Consider the following 22,828-nt stretch of genomic DNA (forward strand, 5'->3'; position numbering starts at 1 on the left):
AAGGAAGAACAAGAAGAAAAGAAGAGGAAAAAAAAAAAAAAGACTTCAGGGAGTGCGTCGTCTACAGTGCTGTGTAATTTAGAGACACGTCTACTAATCAAGGCGAGTATTGCGCTACGTAGCAATGGCTGTTGGCAGCCGCATTCGCACCAAGCCAAAAAAAAAAAAAGGATGAAAAGAGGCGGTAAACAGAATGACGCAAACAGGAGGCATGGCCATGTGAGGCAACGCCACGCAGCACGAATAATAAACCCGCCTACCGAGTACACTTGGCAGTGACGCGATACCATGAGTGGTTCATCAGGGTGAGGAAAAGAGGCCACATGACTAGGATTCAGACTTCTTGAGCCGACGGTGGGATAAGAAAAGGAAAAAAATGTGGGAGACAAAATGGCCCGCCGCTGCCCGCCCGCAAAGCCGCCCCGCCCCCAGGAGCCGCCCCCGGGTCCGGTGTATGAACCGGACGCATGGGTTGTACGCTGGACTATATACATGTAAATATGTTCCTGCTTCAGTTTAACCCAAGAAACCGAGAAATCAGTCAAGAAACTGGAAACGCTCAAACATATCCGAGTTCTGCGCATCATCATCATCTGACACATTTGACCGCTCCCGGCCTAGAACGGTGCCCATACCCGGCGTTGCGGCGCGCGGAATGCCTCCGGGCGCATCGGGGGGCGCTGCAAGGTCGGGCGGGCTGGCAGGCTCCCTGTGCCGTGCCGATGTCGCACTACGCATCTCCCCGCGTACATATCTTATTATCAGCCAGCAAGACAACTGCGAGCAGAATCCTCGAGTAGTTTTCTTTTCTGGTCGGCAATTATCATCTTCGCATTTCCCAAACGCGGGATCAACATCTGCCTAGGTATTTGACATTCCACGCCTTTCGCGGCGCCGAGGCACCGTCTCCCCACCACCAACATCGTGGCCCCGTAAGGTGGGCGGAAAGGCGCCAGCGACACGACGCCGGGGCTAGCCGAGCTCACTATCAACACCACCACCACACTGCTTGAGCCGAGATGTGACGAACTCGTATATGCTACTAGCTCATGCTGTATTACATGGCACCTTTGAGTGCGCCGTCATTTATCAACTACTATCTCCCTATTCAACATGCACCTGTACTGTCTCTCAATGGTCTCGTCGATTATTACAATTATTTGCAGGCGTCTCTTTACGCCCGCGCGCAGCCACTTATCGCTAGGCAGCAGTGTTGACAAGCGTAACATCTAAGCCATCTTGACTAGCTAAAACCCCCATCGTTACCCATAAACAAGACACTGCTCGCGACCAACGCACATTACTCACTGCCGGATTATGATGTGGCATTACCGAAGTTGGATCGAGTTCTGCCAACTCTGGGCTCCCTATATCTAGAGTGAGTCGGGCCTGGAGGATGAGCGTCGATGAATCCGGCATTGTGCAACTCGGTTGCATAGTCAGTGTGCCATGTGTCGTCCCAGTCTCTTTGCGGAGGAAAGACTCCACCTCCAGCATTGCTCATGCTGCGGCTGTTGGCGCTCTGCAAGGGCATGATGATCTCACTTGGCAACCATGCTGGGTGAATGGTCTCATGGCTTAGAATGAGACCGCCGCGACGCCTCACCGATGCGCCCTCTTCATTGGCCAGACGGTCATCGTCGGCAGTAGGCTCGTTCTGTTCTGCCCACTCAAACTCTGGCTTAGATAGGCGGACAAATACCTCCTTGCCGTGGTACTTTCTGTACTTTGCAATGCCCAAGAAGCCGCAGAACCAGATTGAGGCGAAGGCCAGTATGCACATGGCAGAAACTGGCACGATATACCATGCGCCAGAGGGCTTGTTATGGGATTTCGGCGGCGGCACCCAGCTCGCAATTACTGGGTAGAGGCTTCCAACGAGATATAATACGGCGCAAACAATGCTCATCTTTGGGCTTACAGATCCTTTGGTAATTTCTCGCCAGGTACGATTTACAGCAGCCTGATCGGGGGCACTGTTGTGGTTTGGTGTCTGGACCGGTTGTGTCGCCGGCGGCCCGCGAATGTGCAAAATCAAGATGCCAAGGGCCAGAAATGCGCCAAACCAAGCAGCCAGCAGGTAGGAAAACAAGCTCGACAGAACAATGTATGCGTCATTCGACTTGGCGCCAAAGGTCGCACAGATTAGGACAATGCAACTTGCGAGGTGGAGTGTGAAGGCGCCCACTGGCGTCTTTTCCCGGTGGTTGGCTGGGTTGAGGAATGTGAGCTGGCGCTTCTTTGTGTTCCATTTGGCACTTTCAAGCCACATCAAAAACCTGCCAAGACTGATATCCTTGTCTTTGGCAAAGAAGCCTGAAAACGGCAGATAGCACTGCTTGGCGATTTCTTGCTTCATGCGCGCCGCCGTAAAGGTCCAGACAACCACGTTGCCGAAGGAGGAGATGGCTAAAAAGGCGTTGACTGTCAGCTTCGCATGGTTGTTAGAGTCGAACATCCTGGTGAAGAATTCTTCCGCAACATTGTTGCTCATCTGTATATCGGCCGGGACGACGAGCATCTGGAGCAGATGTTCGGTCAGCTTCAGAGTACAGTTTTTGTGGTGTATCAAAGTATGGGGTACTTGCAAAGCAAATGTTGACTGCGAGGTAGAGCACGGATACCATGCCCATACCCCACCACATTGCCTTTGGGAAATTCTTTCGAGGGTTCTTTATTTCTCCCAGAACCTAAGATCAATCGTTAGTGACGAAACTGGGAGAACAGTGCAATCCAAAGTCATACGTAGCTCGGTTGGTCAAAGCCAAAGAATGCAAAGACTGCAAGCCATGTTAGTTTGCAGGCGCAGTGGATATCGTACGGATGCAATAAGCTCAGCCACTCACCAACGAAGAGAAATGCTTCCGCACTGCTATTCTGCCCATCGTCAGTCTCTACAGCTGGCTGGATGCCCATCTGCGTTGCTGTAATACGACCGAGACCCATCTTTCCCCCAGCCATCACCCAAGTGGAGAGGACGATCGAGACAAGGAATAGCAGCTTGACAACTGCAAGGACGTTATTGAGGAGAATGCCCCCTCGCCGAGAAAAAGCGTGGATGAAGCATGTTGCAGTCGCAATAACAATTGCGATACCTCGTATCAACGCTTCGGGCGGGTCCTGCGCTTCAGACATGTCATTCCAACGGCCCAAGATAAGCAGGCGCGAAGCGCAGTCGATACAGTTGCTGGCCATGTTACCAACACAGATGAAACTGAGGCCAAACATGACGCCAATTAGGACGACCGTGTCCTTTTTGTATCTCGGCCGCGAAAATATATATTGTAGGTAGTGGAGTTCTCCCCCAGATCGCGGCACCGACTGCTCGACACCGTCAATGACATAGCGGGGCACGTTGAGTCCGTATTCGAGAAAAACGTGCGACCCGGCAAGGCAGTAGATGCAGCCACAAAACCACATGAGAATGGCGATTCCAGGGGTTCGAGCGCCTTTCATCACTTCCTGGGGCCCGTTGAAGATTCCGGTCCCTATCGTGAAAAGTCAGCCCAAAATAGCCGTGCACTACAACTCGAGACACTCACCTATTGTTCGATTAACTAAAAGGCATGTGACGTCACTAAATGTCAAGCGAAATGGCTCTTCTGGGGCGCGAGTAACAATTCGGTCTTTTTCGGCCCCCATTCGCATTGCCACATTGATAATGTCGTCCATTTCATCGTGGCTATCCAATGGGGCTTGTGGTGCTGCGCCAGCAGCGGCTGGCGCATTGAGATTGCTACCTAGCGCGCTCATAAGAGGCGAGGCAGTTGCTGATTATACGACGATATGAGTGCTTAACGCAGTAAAGCGAAAAACAAGTAAAATTTAAACAGAAAGGGTCAAGGTCATCTCGAAGATAATATACAGGTATGACAGTACCCCTCCATGCATGCCCGGCGGAATCAACGAGGAGGCCGCCCGAGGCGCACAATTGTGTTGCGCATCGCCGCGGAGATGGTTGGACAGAAATGCTCCGGGACAATTACCTCACGTGCAGCGTCGTCATAGCTGTCATTTGGAGGCTTGAAGCTGGCAGTGTTGCTGCCTTGCGCGCGCGCGGCCTGCAGGCAATGGAGCTGAAAAGAACCCTGCCTTGGCTGTGAGCCTGCATGCACAGCGGCGTAGAGCCGGGCACATGCCAACTGGTGCTGAAGGACCCGGTAATTTTACACTTTGCACGATTTCAACCGTGTTCTTTTACTTTCGCATTTATTATCCAGTCACTCTAACACTGCGTTTCTTCGATATGGCAAGCGTGATTCAGATCGGCGACGCTATCAAGTTTGCGGAGATTGCCTGGAAGCTATATGACTTTGGGTGGGCAAGTGAGAACAATGCAGGTAGGCTTTGACCCCAGAAACCCCGCATTTCTTTGTACTGGCACGAGTCAGCCGCTCTCGATTGAGCTGCACGATGCCGTGGTGTCTCCATATGCTTTGTTGCCAGCGAGGACAACAGTCACTGAAACTGTTCCTCCCTTGGGCGTGGCTGATACGGAAATTAGGTGAAACATATCGTGCGTTTGGAAATGAAGTTTATTCACTTTGTAAAGGTCTGGATAGACTTGATGGAGCGGTCGACAGGGCCCGGAAGTCACTTGTTGAAAATGGCGCGCAGAGCAGCGATTTGCGAGGTGCCGACCAATACTCGCTGTCTCAGATCATCGGCGACTACCAAACAACGATACGCGACTGCGAAAAGCTTCTCCAGAGCAACCGACAGTATAACAAAGCCACAGGGCCCTTTAAAAATATTAAATGGAACATGAGTGTCATGCCTCAGGTCGTGCATCTGCGCGGCAGGATTCGCATGCATAACCTTCGGATTCAACATGTCCTAAAGCCCTTTGAGATGTAAGTGCGCCGGCCGGCAAGTTCCCAATCGAACGCAATTAGCCTGGATATTTTTTTAATAGAGCTTCATTCGCAGAGATTTGATCAGCAGCGTCCACCAGAATCTCGCCGGAAGGGTAATGGGAGTCGACTCGGTCGTTCGCACAATCAGGGAAGACCTGGATATCGTTATTCCATTGATTGCACCCGAGGCGGCCCACGCAATTCGACAAATATCGACCTCGCAACAGAGCTCTGTCGGCATCCCAGACGCCGTAGATAGCCGACTAGGGGCCACGTTTGCACGGGCGTGCGGTCCTAATATGGGGAGGATATCCCTACAGCAGCTGACAGACTGTTTCCTTGTACATCTGGAGAACAGCAGTCTCAAATTGCAGCTTGAACTGGGAAATCACAACAGGACGCCACCGACAGCGCGATACCTCGAAGTACTCAAATGCCAGTTCCTGATGCAGAAGATCAAGAACTCACCTGAGCTAACCAACGCGCCGCACATTTCGCACTGGCGCAGCTACATCGACGCTTTGGAAGAGGTGAGGATACTTTTCAAATCATTTTTTTTGTTTGACGTGTACTCCTGTCTATAAGTCTATGCCGTGGGCAAAATTCTGACGTTTGCAGAAATTGTCGGCCGAGTCATCTCGATTCGATACCGAATCGCCTCCTCCGGACATTAGCAGCTGTGGTGACGACTTGTTTCGTTTTCGCTTACCAGATGTTTCCACACCGCAACATCCTCGAGTCGGCGGCCCTTCATATGACGTCCTACTTGACGTGTAAGTAAATCTCGCATTCATACTGTAATGGTGCTGACCGGCAACGCAGACCTCTCGATACGGGTCCTAATAGCGATAAGTGGAAAGCGATAAAGCTTCTCCGAAGAGTGTCATCCGAAACCCAATTTCGCATCTCCGAGACGTGGGGAGACATTGACAGCGCGCCAACAACGCCCCCAAAAATAGTCGATTTTAATATCAAATCGGCACGGCTTGCGCCTCTCTATGCAACCCCCGTGGAACAGGGCGAAGAAGCGCCGCCGCTCGAATTCCTCCTGGAGGAAAATGGAAATTCCCATTCTTACACATTCACCACAAAAGCTGACATTTTGCTGTTCCAAGCAGCCCTGACCGGGTTCAAAGTGATGGGAAGCTACATGGAGTGAGTTTTGCACGTCTGGTGACATCGAACACGTGTGTCTAACCAATCTAGATCAAACGCGACGGTGAATTTTGTCAGGCAAAGACAAGCTGTGGTGGCGGAAATGGCCACAATTCAACTCTGGCTACCGCACCATATACATGGCCATCCGGAAAGGGAGCGCGAGCGCCAGAGATTTCTCAGCCTTGACTCGCAGGTATTCCCCGGATCCGACACTGAGAGCACGGGTCGCGCTGGCAGCATCGGCTCCATGTCTTCGGATGCAGCAGCCTCCAGCGGCAGCTGGAGCAGCGTAAGCCAAGACGACACGAAAGCAGTCAGGCTAGACAGCGGGCCATCGATGACAAGCCATGCCGTGATTCGATCGCCCCCGCGTAACCCGCTGCTGGTCCTGTTCACCTTGGACTGCGCAAACCCCGACGCTCCCAAGCCTGCCATGGTCTGTATCAAAATTTCGGATGCCACGCGGCCGAACCGCAAAAGCTGTGCCTGCCACATGAGTCACTATTGCCCGCTGGTCGTCATTGAGCAGCAGCTCTTTGGCTCCCAAACGTTCAAGTGCCAACGGCTGGAGCACCGGTGGGATCTACTGCTCCTCACCAGAGCGCGAGAGTGGAACGGGCTCATTCGCGTTACTCTCAAGTTCCCGTATGCAGAAGCGCGAAACACCTTCAGCGGTGGGCACTGCAACTGTCGGCGACGGACGGTCGGGGACGAAGACCAGTGCGTTTTGCAAGATAGACACGAAGGCCTTTTAGGGGTGATCCGGGTCTATCACTGTCGCCAGATGAGTAACTGGCAAAACCAGCAGGACCGAAAGATGAGTATGAACGCCCTTGGCGCAATGGACCACCCAGCTCCCTGATATAGATACCCAAAATGGCAGTGCAGTCGATGACGAAACCAAGGCTGCATTCGGCCAGTGTTCATGTATATATAGATGCTAAATTGTTTTTACTTGGTTCGCAATAATGGAACTTGCTTACTTTGTCTGTTTTCTGTTTCGACACTCTTTCTTTATTTTTTTCTTGCTTTGCTCGCTGTGGGCAAAGAAAAACAAGTGCCGATGTATGTAGGGTACGCCAAAGAGAGCAAATCCACGACAAGCGCACAAGTCGACACACCAACATGCCAAAGACAAAAAAAGTCGATTCGAACAGATCTAATTCGGATATATATTCTCCTCTAGACGAAGTTGACGTTGCCAAAGTACTTTGAGATGTGGAAGCTCGCCTTATCCGGCACGCTCCAAGCGCTCAGGCCCTGGTCTGGGTACGACTGGGGGCTGACAACGGTCCTGAAAAAGTTCATCCGCCACTTTGTGCCCTTTGCCTTGCCCTTGTCCACATTGAACAGCCCCAGCGGGATCTTGACCTTGCTCGTCCAGGTCTCCTTGGCCTTGTCCAGCGCCGTCGTCGCCTCGAACCCATCCGCTGCCGGGTTGGTGATGAACGCGTGGTCAAACGGCGCGCCCTCGGCACGGTCCTTGGACGGGTTGTAGACAAAGGCCTGGTACGTGACGTTGTTGGGGTTCACCTCGAACTCGAGGTACGTCTGCGGGTCGTCGGTGCCCTTGTAGATGAAGGCCTCCATGACCTCGTACTCCCAAATGTCCCCGTTGGTGCCCTGCTTCGGGTCAAAGAAGAAATTCGTCTCGTTGCGCGCCGTAAACGTAATCGCGAGCGACGTGTCCGTGTAGCACAGGTCGACCTGCGTCGCGGGGGCGTCCTTGCGGTCGGGCACGCTCTTGTCGAAGCGCAGCGTGCCGACGGCTGGGCAGGCCGGGACGTCCACGCTGGGTACCTTGCATTTGTTGTTGCTGGCAGCGGCGAGGCTGCCTGCGGCGACGGCGAGGACCATTGAGCTGCGCATCTTGATTAATTGGATGCTCGAAGGGTAGAGGGTTGTGGGAAAGCTACAGGTAAGCAGTCTTGACAGGCACGGCGGTCGTGGCTAGCTATTTGTATTTTTTTTTCCCGGGATCCCCTGCTCATCCCAGCGCTAGAGTTGAGGGGCCCAGGTCCCCCCAGAAACGACCACGGATAAGATACATCAACGATGCTGGTAAACTTCGGGAAACCCCAAATCTACCATCCCCGTCGCACAGTCGCCCAGCCGGCCGTGTTCCTCGTTGGGATGTGGCGCGTGGCCGAAATGTGACGTTGCTACAAGCAGCTAAAGCAGCTGGAGTCCTGTCAGCAGCCAGCTCCTGCTAGCCACGGCTGGGGCGCGGGCGGGCAACGAATCCCATGCATCGCGAGAGTGTAAATGGAAAGGGGAAAAGCAAGCCACAGTGCCTTTTGTACGAGGCTGTCAACAGGGAGCAGGCAATCTATGCAGGTTGGCGACTATTGCATGTCTTAATTAATACTGGCGGGCGGGCGCAGATGGCGCAGATGAGGGGTCGGCTCCATGTAACATTGCGACCTGGCCCTTTTCCGTGCGGGGGAATGGAGGTGTGCTTGGCAAAAAAAGGGCTGGGAGACAATCCAATGGTCGAGACCAGCCCCGCGTGTTCTTGTCCATTGAGATGCAGTTCTGACAGGGCCGTAATCCGGGAGTGTGGAAGTAATGCCGACCAACGTGAACTATCAGGCAAAGCGAAAAAGGTGGGAATCACCAATTTACAAGGAACCAACTGGCAGAGGGAGATGGAACAGTATCTGACAGTCTCACCGACGGACTGGCCCTGGAAAGACTAGACAATTCGGCGAAAGTCTTTGTCCTGTTGGTGAAGCATGTCGCATCGACACATTCCTCATCCTACCGGCTCTCTGCCACGTTCCGAACACGAAATCCGGGAAGGTGGCGAGCACTAGAAATACCAGGACGCCAGAGCCACGGACATATACCGTGATTCTCGTTCCAGCCCCCAGCCCGGCGAGCACGCTGCTTCCCGACATCCTCTGCATGCCATCGTAATGCTATCTGGGGGTAGAATACGTATGTACCGCCGCTTTCTCGACGGTGTTTGTGTCGTGCCCATTTGCCACGGCAATGCAGCCGCGACAGGCTGTATGGACACCCATGGCCGATGACATTTCGGCGAACCACTGCTACGCATTGGACTGCGCCAGCAGAAATCCCTAGCACTGCCTGGGAATATCCTTGCGTGCTGGGGGTGCTAAAAAAGTGGTGCTCTCGGTTGCGAATCAAGTGCAGATCCAAGAAAACGTCACCACCAGCCCCCTCCTCCGTCTTGTGCATCACCAATTCTACAACTTCCTCATCCCAGCACCCTTTTCATGCCTCTGATCCGCCACTCAATCGACTCTTTTCTCACAACATCATCGCCGTGTCATCCTTTGGGTTTGCCGACACCACCTTTTCGGACAGCGACCAGCTGAGACACCACCACGCAACAGCCGAGCCAAGGGCGGCACCACACCTTCTCCGCCCACAAGCAGGCTATTCAAGCAGACCCTGGACGCCAAAACTGCAACTCGAGCGTCAGCGTCCATTTCTCACGACACATAGATAAGGTACTCCGACATCCGTCTGTTCCGAGCAACACTGGCGGATTCGGAAAGCGTCGTCCAGCTGTGACTTTGAGTCTTCCATTTCTCCCCGTCTTGCGGCGATGATTTTAAAGATAAACACTGGAATCTGGTGAGTCGGGGGAGCAGGCATGTCTCCCCCGGAGTCCGGAGCGATCGTGCATGCTCGGGACAGTCGACCGGTGATTATTAGTCAGGAAGACGTTCGTGGGGGGCGGAACCACCGCCCGGGAAAAGGTAGGCATCAGCGACATCAATTGTCAGCAACAACATCGACAAGCCGGAAGGAACAAAATCTCTTCCATTAGTAAAACAACCCCGACTCCTCATCAGAGTCATGCAGCTGTCATACAGCGCCAATCACCAGAGTAAAACTGCTTTGTATCCCCCGGCTATCGGACAACCGAGCACCGCCCCAGAAGGTTCAGGGACATCATGAGAGATGGTGTCATTCCGGCCGCGAGCACGCCAACGCTCCGCCAAAGCACACAACCAAACGCTCTGCAACGCAGCGCACCGGCTTCCGAAGCTGCGCCCTCCCTGGAACAAAGTATCTTCTCCATAATCCACCCATACTTTATGTACTTGCCTCTTTTCCTTGGTAATCTGTGCTTTGCGTTTTTGTTTTCGTAGCGTGGATCCTAGGGCCAACAATCCTGGACGCCAAAGTCGCAAAACTTACATGTAGCTCGTCAGCAGGCCAACTACAAGGTGCGTGGGCATGCGGTCTCCTTTTATGTATGTGTGGTTTTAATCAGAGTTCCGAGGCCGGTACAGTGGCCATAATAAGCTCCCATTGAGCAAGAATCGCCCCATGGCGACGTAGCCTGCCGATCTGATGGCAGTATATATACACCAGATCGCTTCCCACCCCAAACCTCGACCATTGCTTCTGTAGATATCCTGACAGCCCAATTTTATCTTTTCTTCCTTCAAACCTTCTCAACAGTTGCATAACCTCTTGACCCATTTTGATATCCCCATACACAACCTTCAGCATGGCTGCTACGCTCGACGTTGCTCCTGGCCTCCGCGGTCTTCCTCGCGGCCTGCCCTACCACCAGCCCGTGGATCGCAAGGCTTTCCCCGACGGTCTGCGCACCAGCGGCCAGCACCCGCCCGTCGAGAGCCAGATTCGTCCATTCGAAGCCTTTCCCACTGAAATCACCGGTCCCACCGTCTGGGAGGGACGCGACATTGCCACGCGCCAGGGCGAGTGGGCGCACCGCTGGACCGAGGGCGAGCTTAATGAGCTTCTCCAGGCCGTCGATGCCTTTACCATCTCTGGCATTCCCCTCATCAATATCAACAAGGTATGCTCCCAGTCCGAGACTACATACTGTCGATAAGCTGCTGACACCACCCCCAGCAAAACTTTTCCATCCCCAACGTCACGCGAACACTGCAGGCTGCCCGCCACGACATCCTCAACGGCCGCGGCTTCGTCCTTTTCCGCGGCCTGCCCGTCGAAACATGGGGCCGTCAAAAGGCCGCCATCGCCATGATGGGCATCTCGGCGCACCTCGGCTATCTGCTGTCCCAGAACAAGCTGGGCCAGGTCCTCGGCCACGTCACCAACCTCGATGCCGACTATAAAAACTCTCTGGACAAGGTCAAAATTGCCGCGACCAACGCTGCGTAAGCTCCAGCACCCGTCCCTTCCTTCGATTTAATCTGTCCGAGACTAACGTCGGCCAACAGGCAACTTCACCACACCGACGAAGCCGACATTGTCGGTCTACTTTTCTGCGCGCCTGGCGAGTCGGGCGGCGCTTCAGGCTGCGCATCGGCCCATACCGTTTGGAACGCCCTGGTCAGGGAGCGCCCGGACGTTGCCAAGCTGCTCGCCTCGCCCGTTTGGTACTTTGACCGCAAGGGTGAGATCACAGCCGGCCAGGAGCCGTGGATCAAGGTTCCCGTCTTCTACCTGGAGCCCGGTGGCCAAGAGCGCGTCTATGTCAAGTAAGCTTTCTTCTTCCTCGTTTCTCTTCGACGTCACCTTTTCAATAAGTACTAATTCTTCATCTCCAGATGGGATCCCTACTTTGTCAAGTCCCTCACGCGCTACAGCGACAAAGGACTCATTCCCGCGCTCTCCCCACAGCAGCTCGAAGCCATGGACATCCTCGAGCAGACTTGCGCGCGGTACGGCTTTGAGTACGCCTGCGAGGTCGGCGACATGCAGTTCGTCTCATGCTGCCAGACCTTCCACTCGCGCACGGCCTTTGTCGATGCTCTGCCTCCTAAGCCCCCGCGCCACCTGCTGCGCACCTGGGTCGGTACACCCGAGCACGAGGGCGGCTGGTGCCTGCCTTTCCACGACAGCTTCCACCCCAAGCGCGGAGGAATCCAGGTCGACAGCACCCCGCCTACGGCAAACCCGCTCGTCGCCTCGGGCGGCACCGACTGAGTGTCCTTTTTCGAGAAAAGGGTACAAAGCGGAAGCAACGAAGCAAACACCCATCGCCGCCTTAGCAGCAACGACATGACGAAAACAAAACGTGAATTTAATTAGCCGGGTCCTTGGCCCAATCCATCCTATTAATATCTGTTCGAAATTAGCATTAGTCTTACTTAGCCTTTGATTTGAGTTTGTATTCCCGATGTACACAGAACACTCTCGTACGCGGAACAACTGCAATATACTTTCAACATCACATCTTGGTCATACGTGGTGACTGGAAATGTGTTCGTGTATTTAGCGCCATGTCAAAAACTTGTGACTATAAAAAAAAGTAACCTCACTGTCTATTGCTTCGCCGCAGCTTCTCGCCCTGCTTCCTTTTTCTTTTGCTCCTCCTCGAGCATCTCGCGCTCGCGGGCTGCCGCTTCGCCCACGGCCTTGACACCCTTGGCACGTTGGCGGGCCTCGTACATCTCGCGACTCTTCATGATGCGGTCAACGATTTGTCCGGCGTTGACGTCGGCAAATTCGTGCGCGCCGACCTGACGGTAGATGCCGAGGGCTTTAGGCGCTGTGTAGGGGTCATATGTGAGCGGCATGAATTTGGTCGGGCCGTGGTAGACGGCGCTGGGCGTGCCCCAGGGTAGGTTGGTAAGGTAGGGCTCCGTGGGAGTGAATGGCGCGCCAAAAATGACGGCGTTGATGTACTGGCAGTATCAGCAGGAAACAAAATCATGAGACGGAGAAAACCAACCTTGCATTGCAAAACGCAAAGACCGCGTTCGTAAATGTTCATAATGGGATAGTTGACGCCCTTCCATGAGTTGATGACGTTGTCATCATGAACACCAACGACAACGTATGACGGACCATAGTCCTTGCCAGTTGCTTGCTTGCGCTTGGCCGCGGCCGCTTCACCAAACCAGTCTGTTGCCTTGGCGAGCTTTTCCTCCTCCAGGAGAACATTACGCAGAAACTCAATATGACCGCTAGAAAACAAATCGTAACCACCATCGACATACACGATGCGCTGACCAGGTTGAGGACCAGGCCCCTCCAGGAATTGGCGGAACTCGCCCTTCTCAAGGGCCGTTTCCTCCGACTTGGCCTCGAGCGACGCGCGCCAGAACCAAATTTCGGCACCGGGAGCCTTGGCGGTTTCATCAGTGGCATACAGGGCCAGCCTGTCGTTCATGGCCGCGGCCGTGGCCTTGCGCTCCTCTTCGGTGCCGCCGCCCTCCGTACCAGCCAGGACATTCTCCAGAGACTTGATGAAGTGGGTGCGGGTGCAGAGCAGCATGCGGCCGACGAGGTCGGTAGTGGAGATGCCTGGGGAGCGCTTAACAACCTTGAAGCGCCCAGCCTCCTTAACGAAGCGATAACAGTCGTTGCCGTCGCTGTCCGAGGTAATGTCGTCGCCGTGGACGACGTATTTGCAGCCAAAGTGGGAGATGTAGGGCAGCTCGGTAACATAGGGGGCATGGCCGACGGAGCGGGTGACCCAGCGGCAGGCGTCGGTGGCAGCGAGACGCTCTTTGAGGTTCATGACGGTCGGACCCTTGTTGGCCATGATGTCCTCGTCGGAGTGCACGCCGCAATAGAGCTCGTTGCCGAGCTGGCGAGCCTGGACCATGGCGCCAGCATGGCCTAGGTGTCTACTTAGCGATTTGTAGAGGGTCATTTACCTTTGTTAAGAGTCATACCGTGATGGAAAAAGTCGAAGCACCCGTCGACCCAGATGCGGCCGTCAAGCAGTTCAGGCGCAGGCTCGCCAGGAGGTGGGATGGTATTTGGCGCACTCATGGCAAGATTCGGTGTGGAGGGGTAATTTGAGAAGCCTAGGACAGAACTCTTGGAAGAGCCGACTCCGCCAGGGTAGGAAACTGGTCGCAAAATTGAATGGAACAATCGATAAGGCCAGTTCTATTCAGATGAGAAAAGACGATGGAATTAGAAGAATGCAGCTGTCGAGGAGCTCCAGTCAACAATTGCAGCTTCATCACCATGAGGGGCACTCGCGAATGAAATTGGCCCCACTCCAAGCGTTGCACGGCAGGGTCCTGGCTACATATAATTACAGCGGACGAAGCAACGTCATAAGGCACCTTTTGAGGGGTTAGCGAGTGGTCCCAGCGCCTTTGGTACCTGGCAGGCGCTGCAGATTAGTGGGGTTTGGCTGCTGCAAGCGCTATAACCATGCGCGGCTTACGATAACAGGTGACAGTGCTCTCGACTTCTCCTACCGATAGATATTCGGCGTGATATTCCAATCAAGTGGCCAGGACTGCATGGAAAAGCATTTGAAAATTTAGCTATAGATAAATATGACCGTTCAATACGCCCAGTTGCCTTGTTCTCGCTCTATTAGCCTGTCGTAGACCCAGCAGCGCCACGCGACAAGGGAGACAAGTACAGCCTCTGCAGCGCGAGTCTAATAAGTAAAAGTACGGTATGTCGTGGCATAGAGAGAAATCTAGAAAGTACGAATCGTTGTGTCCTACTCATTGTTCAATATTTCGTTTTGACCAGCCTGACAAAGCTTGCCACCGTTGTCGTCGAAATGTCCCACCAATGCCTGCCCCCTTACAGCACACGTTTAGTGTACGGTGGGGGGGTTACAGCGACTAACGACGCCACTACCTACCTGGGTCCTAGGTGGTCCGCCACCAGGCAGGGAGAGCAAACCAGCCCAGCAACGACAACTTGACCAGGATCAGGACCATGCCGGCTCGTCGTCATCTTCTCCTCCTGACGTGCGGCTATTTATACTCGTCTGTTGCCCTAGCTAGCTCTATCGATGCCGACCAACTCATTCCCAGCGCTGACGCGACCGGCGAAATGAAGATTGCCCACCTCCAGACCCTGCTCGCCTTCACTCCAGCCGTTCTAGGCAATTGGCCCGAGGCAGAGGGCAAGGCGATCAAATACTCATCCATCCCCGGGTATTTCCTCCAGGATGACCCTACCACCGACCCATCCAAGTTTGACTATGTGAGCAGGGCTGTGCGGCCTTGGACCACATCCGTCTGATGTACTGACAAGAACTAGGCCGAGCATAACTTTGGTCTCATTGAGAGGTCATACCCTACCGATCAAAGCTTCAACCGCGATGGCTCCAAGACTGAATGGCAACGTTTCGCTCGCTGGGTGACATATCTCAACAACAACTGTCGTAAAAATAGCAGCGTCAGATACAAGGTTCTTGTCATGGGCCGCCACGGGCAGGGTTACCACAACGCCGCCGAGAGCTACTACGGAACTCCCGCCTGGAACGTATGTATTCCTTCATCCACATTCTCTCAAAGCTCATTTTACTCATCGGACAAAGTGCTACTGGGCCGAGCTCGACGGCAATGGCACGTCCGTTTGGGCTGACCCCAAGCTCACGCCCCAAGGCGCGAGTGAAGCCGCCAAAGCCAACGCCTATTACAAGACGCGCTTCGAGGAGCACGGCATGCCCTACTTTGAGTCGTACTACAGCTCGCCCCTCACGCGCTGCATCCAGACCGCTCAGGGTACCTTTGCCAACCTCTCCCTGCCGGCCGCGCACCCTTTTACGCCCGTCATCAAGGAGCTGTTTCGCGAGTCCATCAGCATCCACACCTGCGACCACCGCTCGAATAAGACGTATATTCGCAGTATCGCTCCCCAATTTACCTTTGAAGACGGATTCACCGAGGAGGACGAGCTGTGGCGCGGCAAGCAAGGCCAGGGCGAGACCAGCGACGGACAAAAGTCACGCAACAAGGTCGTCCTCGATGACGTCTTTACGAATGATGGAAACACGTGGATCAGCATCAGCAGTCACTCGGGTGAGATTGCTAGCCTCTTGAGTGTGCTGAATCACAGAAAATTCAGTCTGCAGACGGGCCAGATTATCCCGGTACTTGTCAAGGCCGAGATCGTCGATCCCCCCACAACTACGTTGAGTATTGTCTCCTACACCCCGGAGGCGACTTGCAACTCGCCGCCTATCACGAGCATTTCTGGTCAGGGTTGTATCTGCACCACCTCGGCCACTCCCACCCCACCGTAAAGGAGGTACTACATGAGTGGATGTATAGTAAATTGATAAATTTGTTTCCGCCCTTTGGTCATCTATCGTGAAGGAATACTCGAAAAAGCCATCAGGACTTTTCAGCTGCACATGGCTATGACGCCTGTGCGCCTAGGCCAGGACGCGGCTCTGCCATCACCGTCAACCATGACTTTCTTATAAGAGACCCGTTCCCTCTCCACTGACGTATCGGTACCTCAAATTTGCAAGTCAGTCACTCGCATTTGTTCCATATACTCGGCGCAGCCTCAGTCAAAATCATTCGACACCAGCAATGGAGATGGTTGATTGTGTCCACGCCGTTCGTCATATTTACTGAGAAGCTCGTTTGCACGCCTGGCAATGCGTCGTATGTAAAATCTGTTTCCTGGATAATAATGGCGAATAAATTCAGTATACGTAAAACTCATGAAACTGTTCAGAAAATCAATTAATTGGACGCCTATATGTATAGGCGCCGTAGTCCCGCGACGGTTATTTGTCGGCCACGGTACTTGTTTACTAACTGAGCAATTATTTAGCGTTTGGCACAGCCAGGCTGGGTAACGAAAAAAGACCGTCGGTTGAAGTAATAGAAGTAGTGGCTTCTCATTTCTCTTACTATTTATTATTTCTTTGTTCCTTTTCTTTTTTTCCTTACTTTCCTATTTTCTCTTATTTCTCCTCATTTCCCCTTATTTTGCGTATGCTCTTTTTATTTATCTCTTCTTATAGTAGCTAACAGCCACTAACGTTACCATTTTTTTTTTGCTGCCCGCGTGCCAGGTACCAGGCGGTGCCACAACTATAAGATCTGGTGCTCCTACGATACCCGTTTTATGATCGGGCAGGTTTATTATGATTCAGCTGCATGGGCAACCACTAATAATGCGGGATAACTAACGTCGGACTACCCTGAAGATACACTAGATCCTTGCCTCTATTTATTTGAATCACTTTGCCAAGACCCATGTGAAAATGTTTAGAGCCACAAAAATGCGACTTTATCCTGCACATGCCACATTATTCACGAGGCAGGCTGCAGCAGGCTACAGGTCGCAGTTGTCTCATATCACATTCAGCTAGACGAAAGCAGAGCCTTGCCTTCTTTTCCTGGATGAATAGAGCCTGATACCGTGATACGCTTCCACGTGACAGGAAATTGTGTTGACATGGTGGTAAGACCTTAACAACTGAGGGGTTCAATGTTAGCTGCATCGCGATTTGTGAACGCCAAAAGCAACCATCTGGAAAACTCAAGGCCTCCGAGCCGTAGATCGGCAACTTTCCAGTAACATTGATCTCTAGTCTCATCTATCGTCTTTTCGGTGCTCGGAAGCTCTTTTCTTTTCCAATATCGTCATAATGTTAGCAGGCACAGCCAATACCACGCGCCAAAAACGATTTGCGAACAGGGCCCGCACAGGTTGCCAAACTTGCCGGTAGGTGCGAGTGATACCAATTTCTGACGTGGAGGAATATTCTTCTTTGCTTCAACAGCTAACCCTCCTCTGCGAAAAGGCTACGCCATGTCAAATGCGACGAAGCACGGCCCGTCTGCAAGAAATGCGCAACCGGAAATCGTGTGTGCCATTACAAGCTTGACATGCAGCGCCCAGGCGCGTCGAGAGCCATGGCGGCCGAGAAACAAAAAGTAAGGACCCTCTTATCACTGTATAAGACTGAGCCTCCCGACTGGGACTACATGCAAGCTGTTAAATACTGTACGCCGATCCACCATGTTATACTTTGCACAGTTGCGTTGACAAACTTGATTAACGTCCGCCCGTTTGATCGCAGACTTTACCACGGTTCGGCCCCATCGCGCGAGCGAATTCGAAGCCATCAGCGACCCTCCCTTTCACATTCAAGGGGACTGGTGTATTGGATTCACCTGCAAGGTCATATGCGACAGGATCGTAAACCTGTGTAAGGCCGAGGGTCGGCTGCTGCGACCCGGCGAGAAGCCTGCTCTGGGCGGACTCTGGACATCTTACTGGCGTTACCTGTACAAACACCTGGCCATGGTCAACCAGATCGTCAATGGAAAGGTTGTGGCGACAAAACTAGCTGTCGCGCCTCTGATGGATCTCATATCTTTCGATCTCCTCAATCAAGGAATATTCTGGCAATTGCACATGAACGGGCTGTTTGCCTACATCGAGAGCATTGGTGGTATTAAATTCATTCTCAGTCTGCCCCGACTGCCTTACAGATTTGCGAGCCTGATGCAGTAAGTCTTTCTAGAATCATTTGGCTATTACACTCAAGGCTGACAGACGCAGCCGGGCCATCACTTCCAACACGACCAGCCCAGGGAATGGGCAGGTGCTTGGGCACCATTATTACACCGATAGGCAACTCAGAAAAATTCTTGACTCAGATATATCGAGCGACATGCCCTGCCCTACGGACTTGTATATTGTGCTTGCTCACACATCCCCAATTCGGTATCGCGCCGCCTTCGAGCTCAGCCGCGATGACGAGCTTCAATCCATGACGCGACAGGTATTGAAGGAGATAGAAAGCTTTGATCCAGTCTCTTGGGCTAGGAAGAACGAATTTGCAACCAAGGAGATCACGCTCTTGATTGGACAGATTTATCATGCTGCAGTACGTCTCTTCGCTACTTTGACGCTGCCTCGTGCTGCAGTCTTGGCTACGTACCCGCGTCAGATGTCCTTCCAGGATCTACGCGCATCACAGCGACGCGCAGTTGTGGCTCTGGTCAAGCAAGGCCTTTTGGTGGTTGAATATTCCAATTCACTTGACTGGCCTATGATTGTAGCGGGCGTGGCCGCGGGAACCGCACACCACGGGGATGAAAACAATCACGACTACAGTGACGCTCTGGCTACGCAAGAATTTGTCGACCGCTTTTACTATAAGGCTTGGACGAAACCAATCTCGAGTATCACAGCTTTCTTGATTTTGCAAAAGCTACGTTCCTATTGGAAGTCTAGGAAGACGGAATGGGACGACTGTTTCCATGAGCCTACTGCATGCTGAAGCGATATCTTTGATAGGCTAGTTTCACAGCCTCACGACGAAGGAGGCAAAACGACGAAACCACCTAAAATATTTTCAAGGGAAGTTGAAAGCTTAAAGAATATTTAAGAATAAAAAAATGGTGAATATAGGAAGTGTATGACGACTGGTCTGCTAGTGGCTGGTTGGGGCCCTGTTATTGAGCTGCGATGGAAACACGGCGAAAGCGAGTTTCATTCCCTAGCAAAGCTAACATTATAATATACATATATATATGTGTGTGTGTGAAATAAGAAATATACACCCTTATAGTCTTTAGTGTTTACAACAATTACCGATACTCTCATGCTGGCTCCATATTACCAGAGGGCTATAATGGGGTAAGGACAAGGTGTTTATCGTAGATCATATTACCTTAAATAATTTTAATTCACAGATAAGCTTATGTAATACTAAGTAGTATAGTAGATTATAGCTTACTTTAATGCCTTAGAACTGTTACATGACTATGCATTGAGGTACTCTGGTCAGCTTTCACTCGGTGTGATGGCTTTCGCCGTCTTCGGTCTCTGAAAGCGGAACGGCCACCTCGGGAGCCACAGTCTCGAGCTTCGACACGATCTTCAATGGTGCTACAGTGGAACTCTCGCTGCTCCTGTAAACTCATTGAGAGCAAAATAGTGGTCATTTTTCCAACTTAACCACTCCGCCATGTCCTAACCCACGAGACAAACAATGGGAGGTGGGAGGCGAGGTGAGCGGTGCCTAACGACGACGATCATCCGTGTAGACTCTCAACGAAGGTATTTATTGAGACATCACATAAATTGAGTCATGTGTACCGAATCACTATGTCGCGTGGATGAGCAATATCTACGCTAGTTATAGATATTTGGCGACTTCACGCTCCACCAACTGTTCAAACTTGGCCACACCGTCTGGCAAAGCTGCTAGTTTGCCCTCATGGATCCTATAAACAGCTCGCCTGGTAGAATATGCTTCAAGCTCGCTATCGCTGTCCGCGGAATTTTCCTCGTCCTCCTCAAACTGCCCCTCGATGACGCCGCGCATGAACCATCGATCGTGAGTGACTAGAATCACAGCACCGGGCCAGTTTCTCAGTGCATCACGCAGCGCAGTGACTGTGGCAAAGTCCAGATGTGTGGTGACCTCATCCAAGACAAGGCATTGGGGGCAGCGCCAGAGCAGTCGAGCGAGCTGACAACGTACCATCTGGCCTCCAGATAGATCACCGAGCCGTACGTCTGACGCTAATCGACCAGGAAGGCCAACGGCGCTGAGGACACCTCGCACCTCCCCTTCGTCCAGAGCGCCTTCCACTTCATTAAGCAGTAAGGAAAGCGCTGTCAGCGTTGAGTCCGCATTCGCTAGACCGGTGAGCTCTTTTGTCGCATCTTGTGCGTAGTATGCCAATCTCAGTCGCGGGTGCTTGGTGATGGTGCCTTTCGTGGGCTGTGCCTCGCCCACTAGTAGGCGTACTAGCGTCGATTTTCCAGAACCGTTCAGGCCGAGTATACCTATCCGATCACCCATGCTGACCGTCAACGTAACTCCGTCGTTAATCATGGGTGACCCTGTCGAGTACCTGTAGGACACTTCCTCTAGCGACAGAAGTGTCCCCGGAAATCGCAGCCCCGAGGGTAACGGGAGCACAATGCTGATCTGCCGCTCCTCAGGAGGTATTTCAATCTCGTCTCTAGACCTTGATTCGTGTCTCACATCTCTGCACCTCTTTATTTTGTGACCCTTCGAGTTCACTTGCATTCCTGTTCGGTCGTCCACCCGTAGCTGACGCGATTTTGCTTGTCTGATTTTGTTCTGATCGTCCTTCTCTTTGCCAGCTTTGAGGTTTTGGGCGATCGTCTTCGTCATGTGCGCTATCTGTTTGTCTTGCGCGGCCTTTAGCTTGATAAGCCATCCTCTCTTTTCCGATTGAGCTGCCTCGTAGGTTGATAGTGTGCCGTGGTAGTAGCTGAGTGATTTGTCTTTCAGCACGATCAAGTCCGTACAAATATTTGTAAATGCGCGATCGTGCGAGACAAGTATAACAGTGGGTGGTTTCTCGAGATCCCGCAACGACAGTAAATGACCTTGTAGCCATATGATACCAAATATGTCGAGGAAATTTGTCGGTTCATCCAAAATCAAGATATCGCAGTCCTGTAGAAGTGCTATTGCGAGATCCGCTCGCATTTTCCAGCCCCCAGAAAGATTCTGCGGAGGGCTCTTCATCGTGTCTTCTGTGAAGCCTAGGCCCAGCAGAAAGCGTTTTGCCATGGCCTCAAGCTCAGTTGTATCGGTCGGTTCCGCTTGTACTTGGAGCGCCGCCAACATCTCAGTGGCATCAAAGAGCTCATCCTGAAGATTTTTCGACGAAACAGGCTCATCGGTGTTGATTATTGTGAGCTCGAAAGCAGCTAGGTTTTTTTCAAATGAAACTAGGTCCTTGCGTGCCGCTAGACCTCTGTCGCCACTGCGCATATTGGCTTCTTTCTGGAGTAGAAGATGTTCCTGCTTCATATGATCGAGTTTGAACAGTCGGAGTTCGCGTTGTAAGTCACGCGGACTCGACAGCTTGAGTATCTCTGTAAGTCGGCAGACGTCTCTCTCCACCAAGTTTTTCGATGCAACACATTCAACCACGTAGTCTACTGTTGTGGCAGACGCTACTGGTTGGCCGGAATCAATGCTGGTGAGTGTGTCTCTTTCAGTAACATCGCTGGTTTCAAACTGTTCCAAGAAGACAATTTTGCTTCTTTGCGGTATGCCGGGTATCAGTTTAGCTCCAATTGCCCGTAAAAGGGCTGCTCATAGTATGGCTCTTGGTTAGCAGACTAGTGGCGTGTTTAATTTTGCGAGAGCTCTCACAGGACTTTCCGGTGCCATTGCGACCCACAAGATTATACTGCTTCCCCTCCTTCAGCTTCAAATCAGCATCGTCGAGAAGGCAAACCCCGTTAGCCGCAGCAGAAGGCTTCGACCGCTTCTTGGATGGGGCAGAGACACCCTGGACCACTCCGCTGAATGAAATACTCACTCCATCGATGTTTATCTGCACGCCGATCGGCTATAGTTAGAATATGTAGTACAGAGCCTGTGGAAATGGAAATAATAGTGACCTGGCGATAGTTTGTAGTCTCGACGTGAAACCGAGTCTGGGTTGACGTACAATCCATTGATAGCGTCAGTGTGTTCTCGATATATAAAACTCCGAAATCATTTACGGATGTGTATACCAGGTGCTGTAGTCGCTTTTGTCGGATTATTATAGTTTATTATGGTTATAACAGGTTCGGTTAATCCGTGCCGATGCTACTGACTCAGAGTGGCAAGGAGTCAGGCCGCATAACGTTTTCAGAAGAGCGCCCCGCAGACAGTCAAGCCTCTCTGGAACGTCAATTGCTGGACATATACTCAGATGCACTCTGTATAGTAGTTTTAGTAACATTTATTATCTACAGCAACGGAAACTTGAATATATATCTATTTTCCGTGTCCTCTTACTTGCGATCACTTCGCGCCGTGCTGAGTGTAATTTCATTTTTAATATACTATACATTACCTGTTTCTCTTGGTTTATGCCCAATGCTGCCTCCGATGCCAACTACGGCTTTCAAAAATCCAGCACATATCTGCGCCTTGATAAGCGGGCCCGTCTGAGTCGTTTAGACTTTTCAGCTCGAATGCTTGTGGTTCTGATCTACAGCTGCGGTAGCCTTGTGACGCATCAAAATATTCCCCCACTTTGCCATACGCGCCGTTTGAGGAGTCATACCTAACCCATCAAAGAAGACCATACCAGGGCCCACCCCTAATTCAGCGAAAAGCTGCGCACTCTCAAGCTTGAAAGGACCAGTAGGCCACGAATCGC

The 22,828-nt window shown here is 52.3% G+C and overlaps 8 protein-coding genes across 8 annotated transcripts; 4 read left to right on the plus strand and 4 right to left on the minus strand.

The window, feature by feature from the left end:
- Nucleotides 1–1,315: 1,315 nt before the first annotated feature.
- On the minus strand, nucleotides 1,316–3,753 carry LMH87_000044 (uncharacterized protein; the record flags this gene model as incomplete). Its single annotated transcript, XM_056197887.1, has 5 exons — nucleotides 1,316–2,521; nucleotides 2,589–2,690; nucleotides 2,746–2,780; nucleotides 2,847–3,488; nucleotides 3,543–3,753. The coding sequence occupies 5 exons, from the start codon at nucleotides 3,751–3,753 to the stop codon at nucleotides 1,316–1,318; spliced, it is 2,196 nt and encodes a 731-aa protein (XP_056054889.1).
- Nucleotides 3,754–4,246: 493 nt separating this feature from the next.
- On the plus strand, nucleotides 4,247–6,876 carry LMH87_000045 (uncharacterized protein; the record flags this gene model as incomplete). The annotated part of the gene is made up of 6 exons (XM_056197888.1): nucleotides 4,247–4,340; nucleotides 4,505–4,853; nucleotides 4,930–5,386; nucleotides 5,475–5,629; nucleotides 5,679–6,011; nucleotides 6,063–6,876. 6 exons carry the CDS (start codon nucleotides 4,247–4,249, stop codon nucleotides 6,874–6,876), a joined length of 2,202 nt encoding a protein of 733 aa, XP_056054890.1.
- Nucleotides 6,877–7,196: 320 nt separating this feature from the next.
- Nucleotides 7,197–8,105, minus strand: LMH87_000046 (uncharacterized protein; the record flags this gene model as incomplete). The annotated part of the gene is made up of 3 exons (XM_056197889.1): nucleotides 7,197–7,875; nucleotides 7,931–7,968; nucleotides 8,103–8,105. The coding sequence occupies 3 exons, from the start codon at nucleotides 8,103–8,105 to the stop codon at nucleotides 7,197–7,199; spliced, it is 720 nt and encodes a 239-aa protein (XP_056054891.1).
- Nucleotides 8,106–10,506: 2,401 nt separating this feature from the next.
- LMH87_000047 (uncharacterized protein) lies at nucleotides 10,507–11,918 on the plus strand (the record flags this gene model as incomplete). The annotated part of the gene is made up of 4 exons (XM_056197891.1): nucleotides 10,507–10,821; nucleotides 10,878–11,146; nucleotides 11,210–11,470; nucleotides 11,540–11,918. 4 exons carry the CDS (start codon nucleotides 10,507–10,509, stop codon nucleotides 11,916–11,918), a joined length of 1,224 nt encoding a protein of 407 aa, XP_056054892.1.
- A 97-nt stretch (nucleotides 11,919–12,015) lies between these two features.
- On the minus strand, nucleotides 12,016–13,715 carry LMH87_000048 (uncharacterized protein; the record flags this gene model as incomplete). Its single annotated transcript, XM_056197892.1, has 6 exons — nucleotides 12,016–12,056; nucleotides 12,118–12,186; nucleotides 12,254–12,282; nucleotides 12,384–12,619; nucleotides 12,667–13,559; nucleotides 13,616–13,715. 6 exons carry the CDS (start codon nucleotides 13,713–13,715, stop codon nucleotides 12,016–12,018), a joined length of 1,368 nt encoding a protein of 455 aa, XP_056054893.1.
- Nucleotides 13,716–14,633: 918 nt separating this feature from the next.
- On the plus strand, nucleotides 14,634–15,948 carry LMH87_000049 (uncharacterized protein; the record flags this gene model as incomplete). Its single annotated transcript, XM_056197893.1, has 3 exons — nucleotides 14,634–14,903; nucleotides 14,961–15,185; nucleotides 15,241–15,948. The coding sequence occupies 3 exons, from the start codon at nucleotides 14,634–14,636 to the stop codon at nucleotides 15,946–15,948; spliced, it is 1,203 nt and encodes a 400-aa protein (XP_056054894.1).
- Nucleotides 15,949–17,313: 1,365 nt separating this feature from the next.
- Nucleotides 17,314–18,957, plus strand: LMH87_000050 (uncharacterized protein; the record flags this gene model as incomplete). Its single annotated transcript, XM_056197894.1, has 5 exons — nucleotides 17,314–17,390; nucleotides 17,470–17,602; nucleotides 18,143–18,181; nucleotides 18,234–18,276; nucleotides 18,332–18,957. 5 exons carry the CDS (start codon nucleotides 17,314–17,316, stop codon nucleotides 18,955–18,957), a joined length of 918 nt encoding a protein of 305 aa, XP_056054895.1.
- Nucleotides 18,958–19,818: 861 nt separating this feature from the next.
- On the minus strand, nucleotides 19,819–22,133 carry LMH87_000051 (uncharacterized protein; the record flags this gene model as incomplete). Its single annotated transcript, XM_056197895.1, has 4 exons — nucleotides 19,819–21,761; nucleotides 21,826–21,874; nucleotides 21,995–22,009; nucleotides 22,077–22,133. 4 exons carry the CDS (start codon nucleotides 22,131–22,133, stop codon nucleotides 19,819–19,821), a joined length of 2,064 nt encoding a protein of 687 aa, XP_056054896.1.
- Between the last annotated feature and the right edge of the window lie 695 nt (nucleotides 22,134–22,828).

The sequence above is a fragment of the Akanthomyces muscarius genome, chromosome 6 (genome assembly GCF_028009165.1).
Source record: "Akanthomyces muscarius strain Ve6 chromosome 6, whole genome shotgun sequence".
In the NCBI taxonomy this organism is placed as follows: Eukaryota; Fungi; Ascomycota; class Sordariomycetes; order Hypocreales; family Cordycipitaceae; genus Akanthomyces; species Akanthomyces muscarius.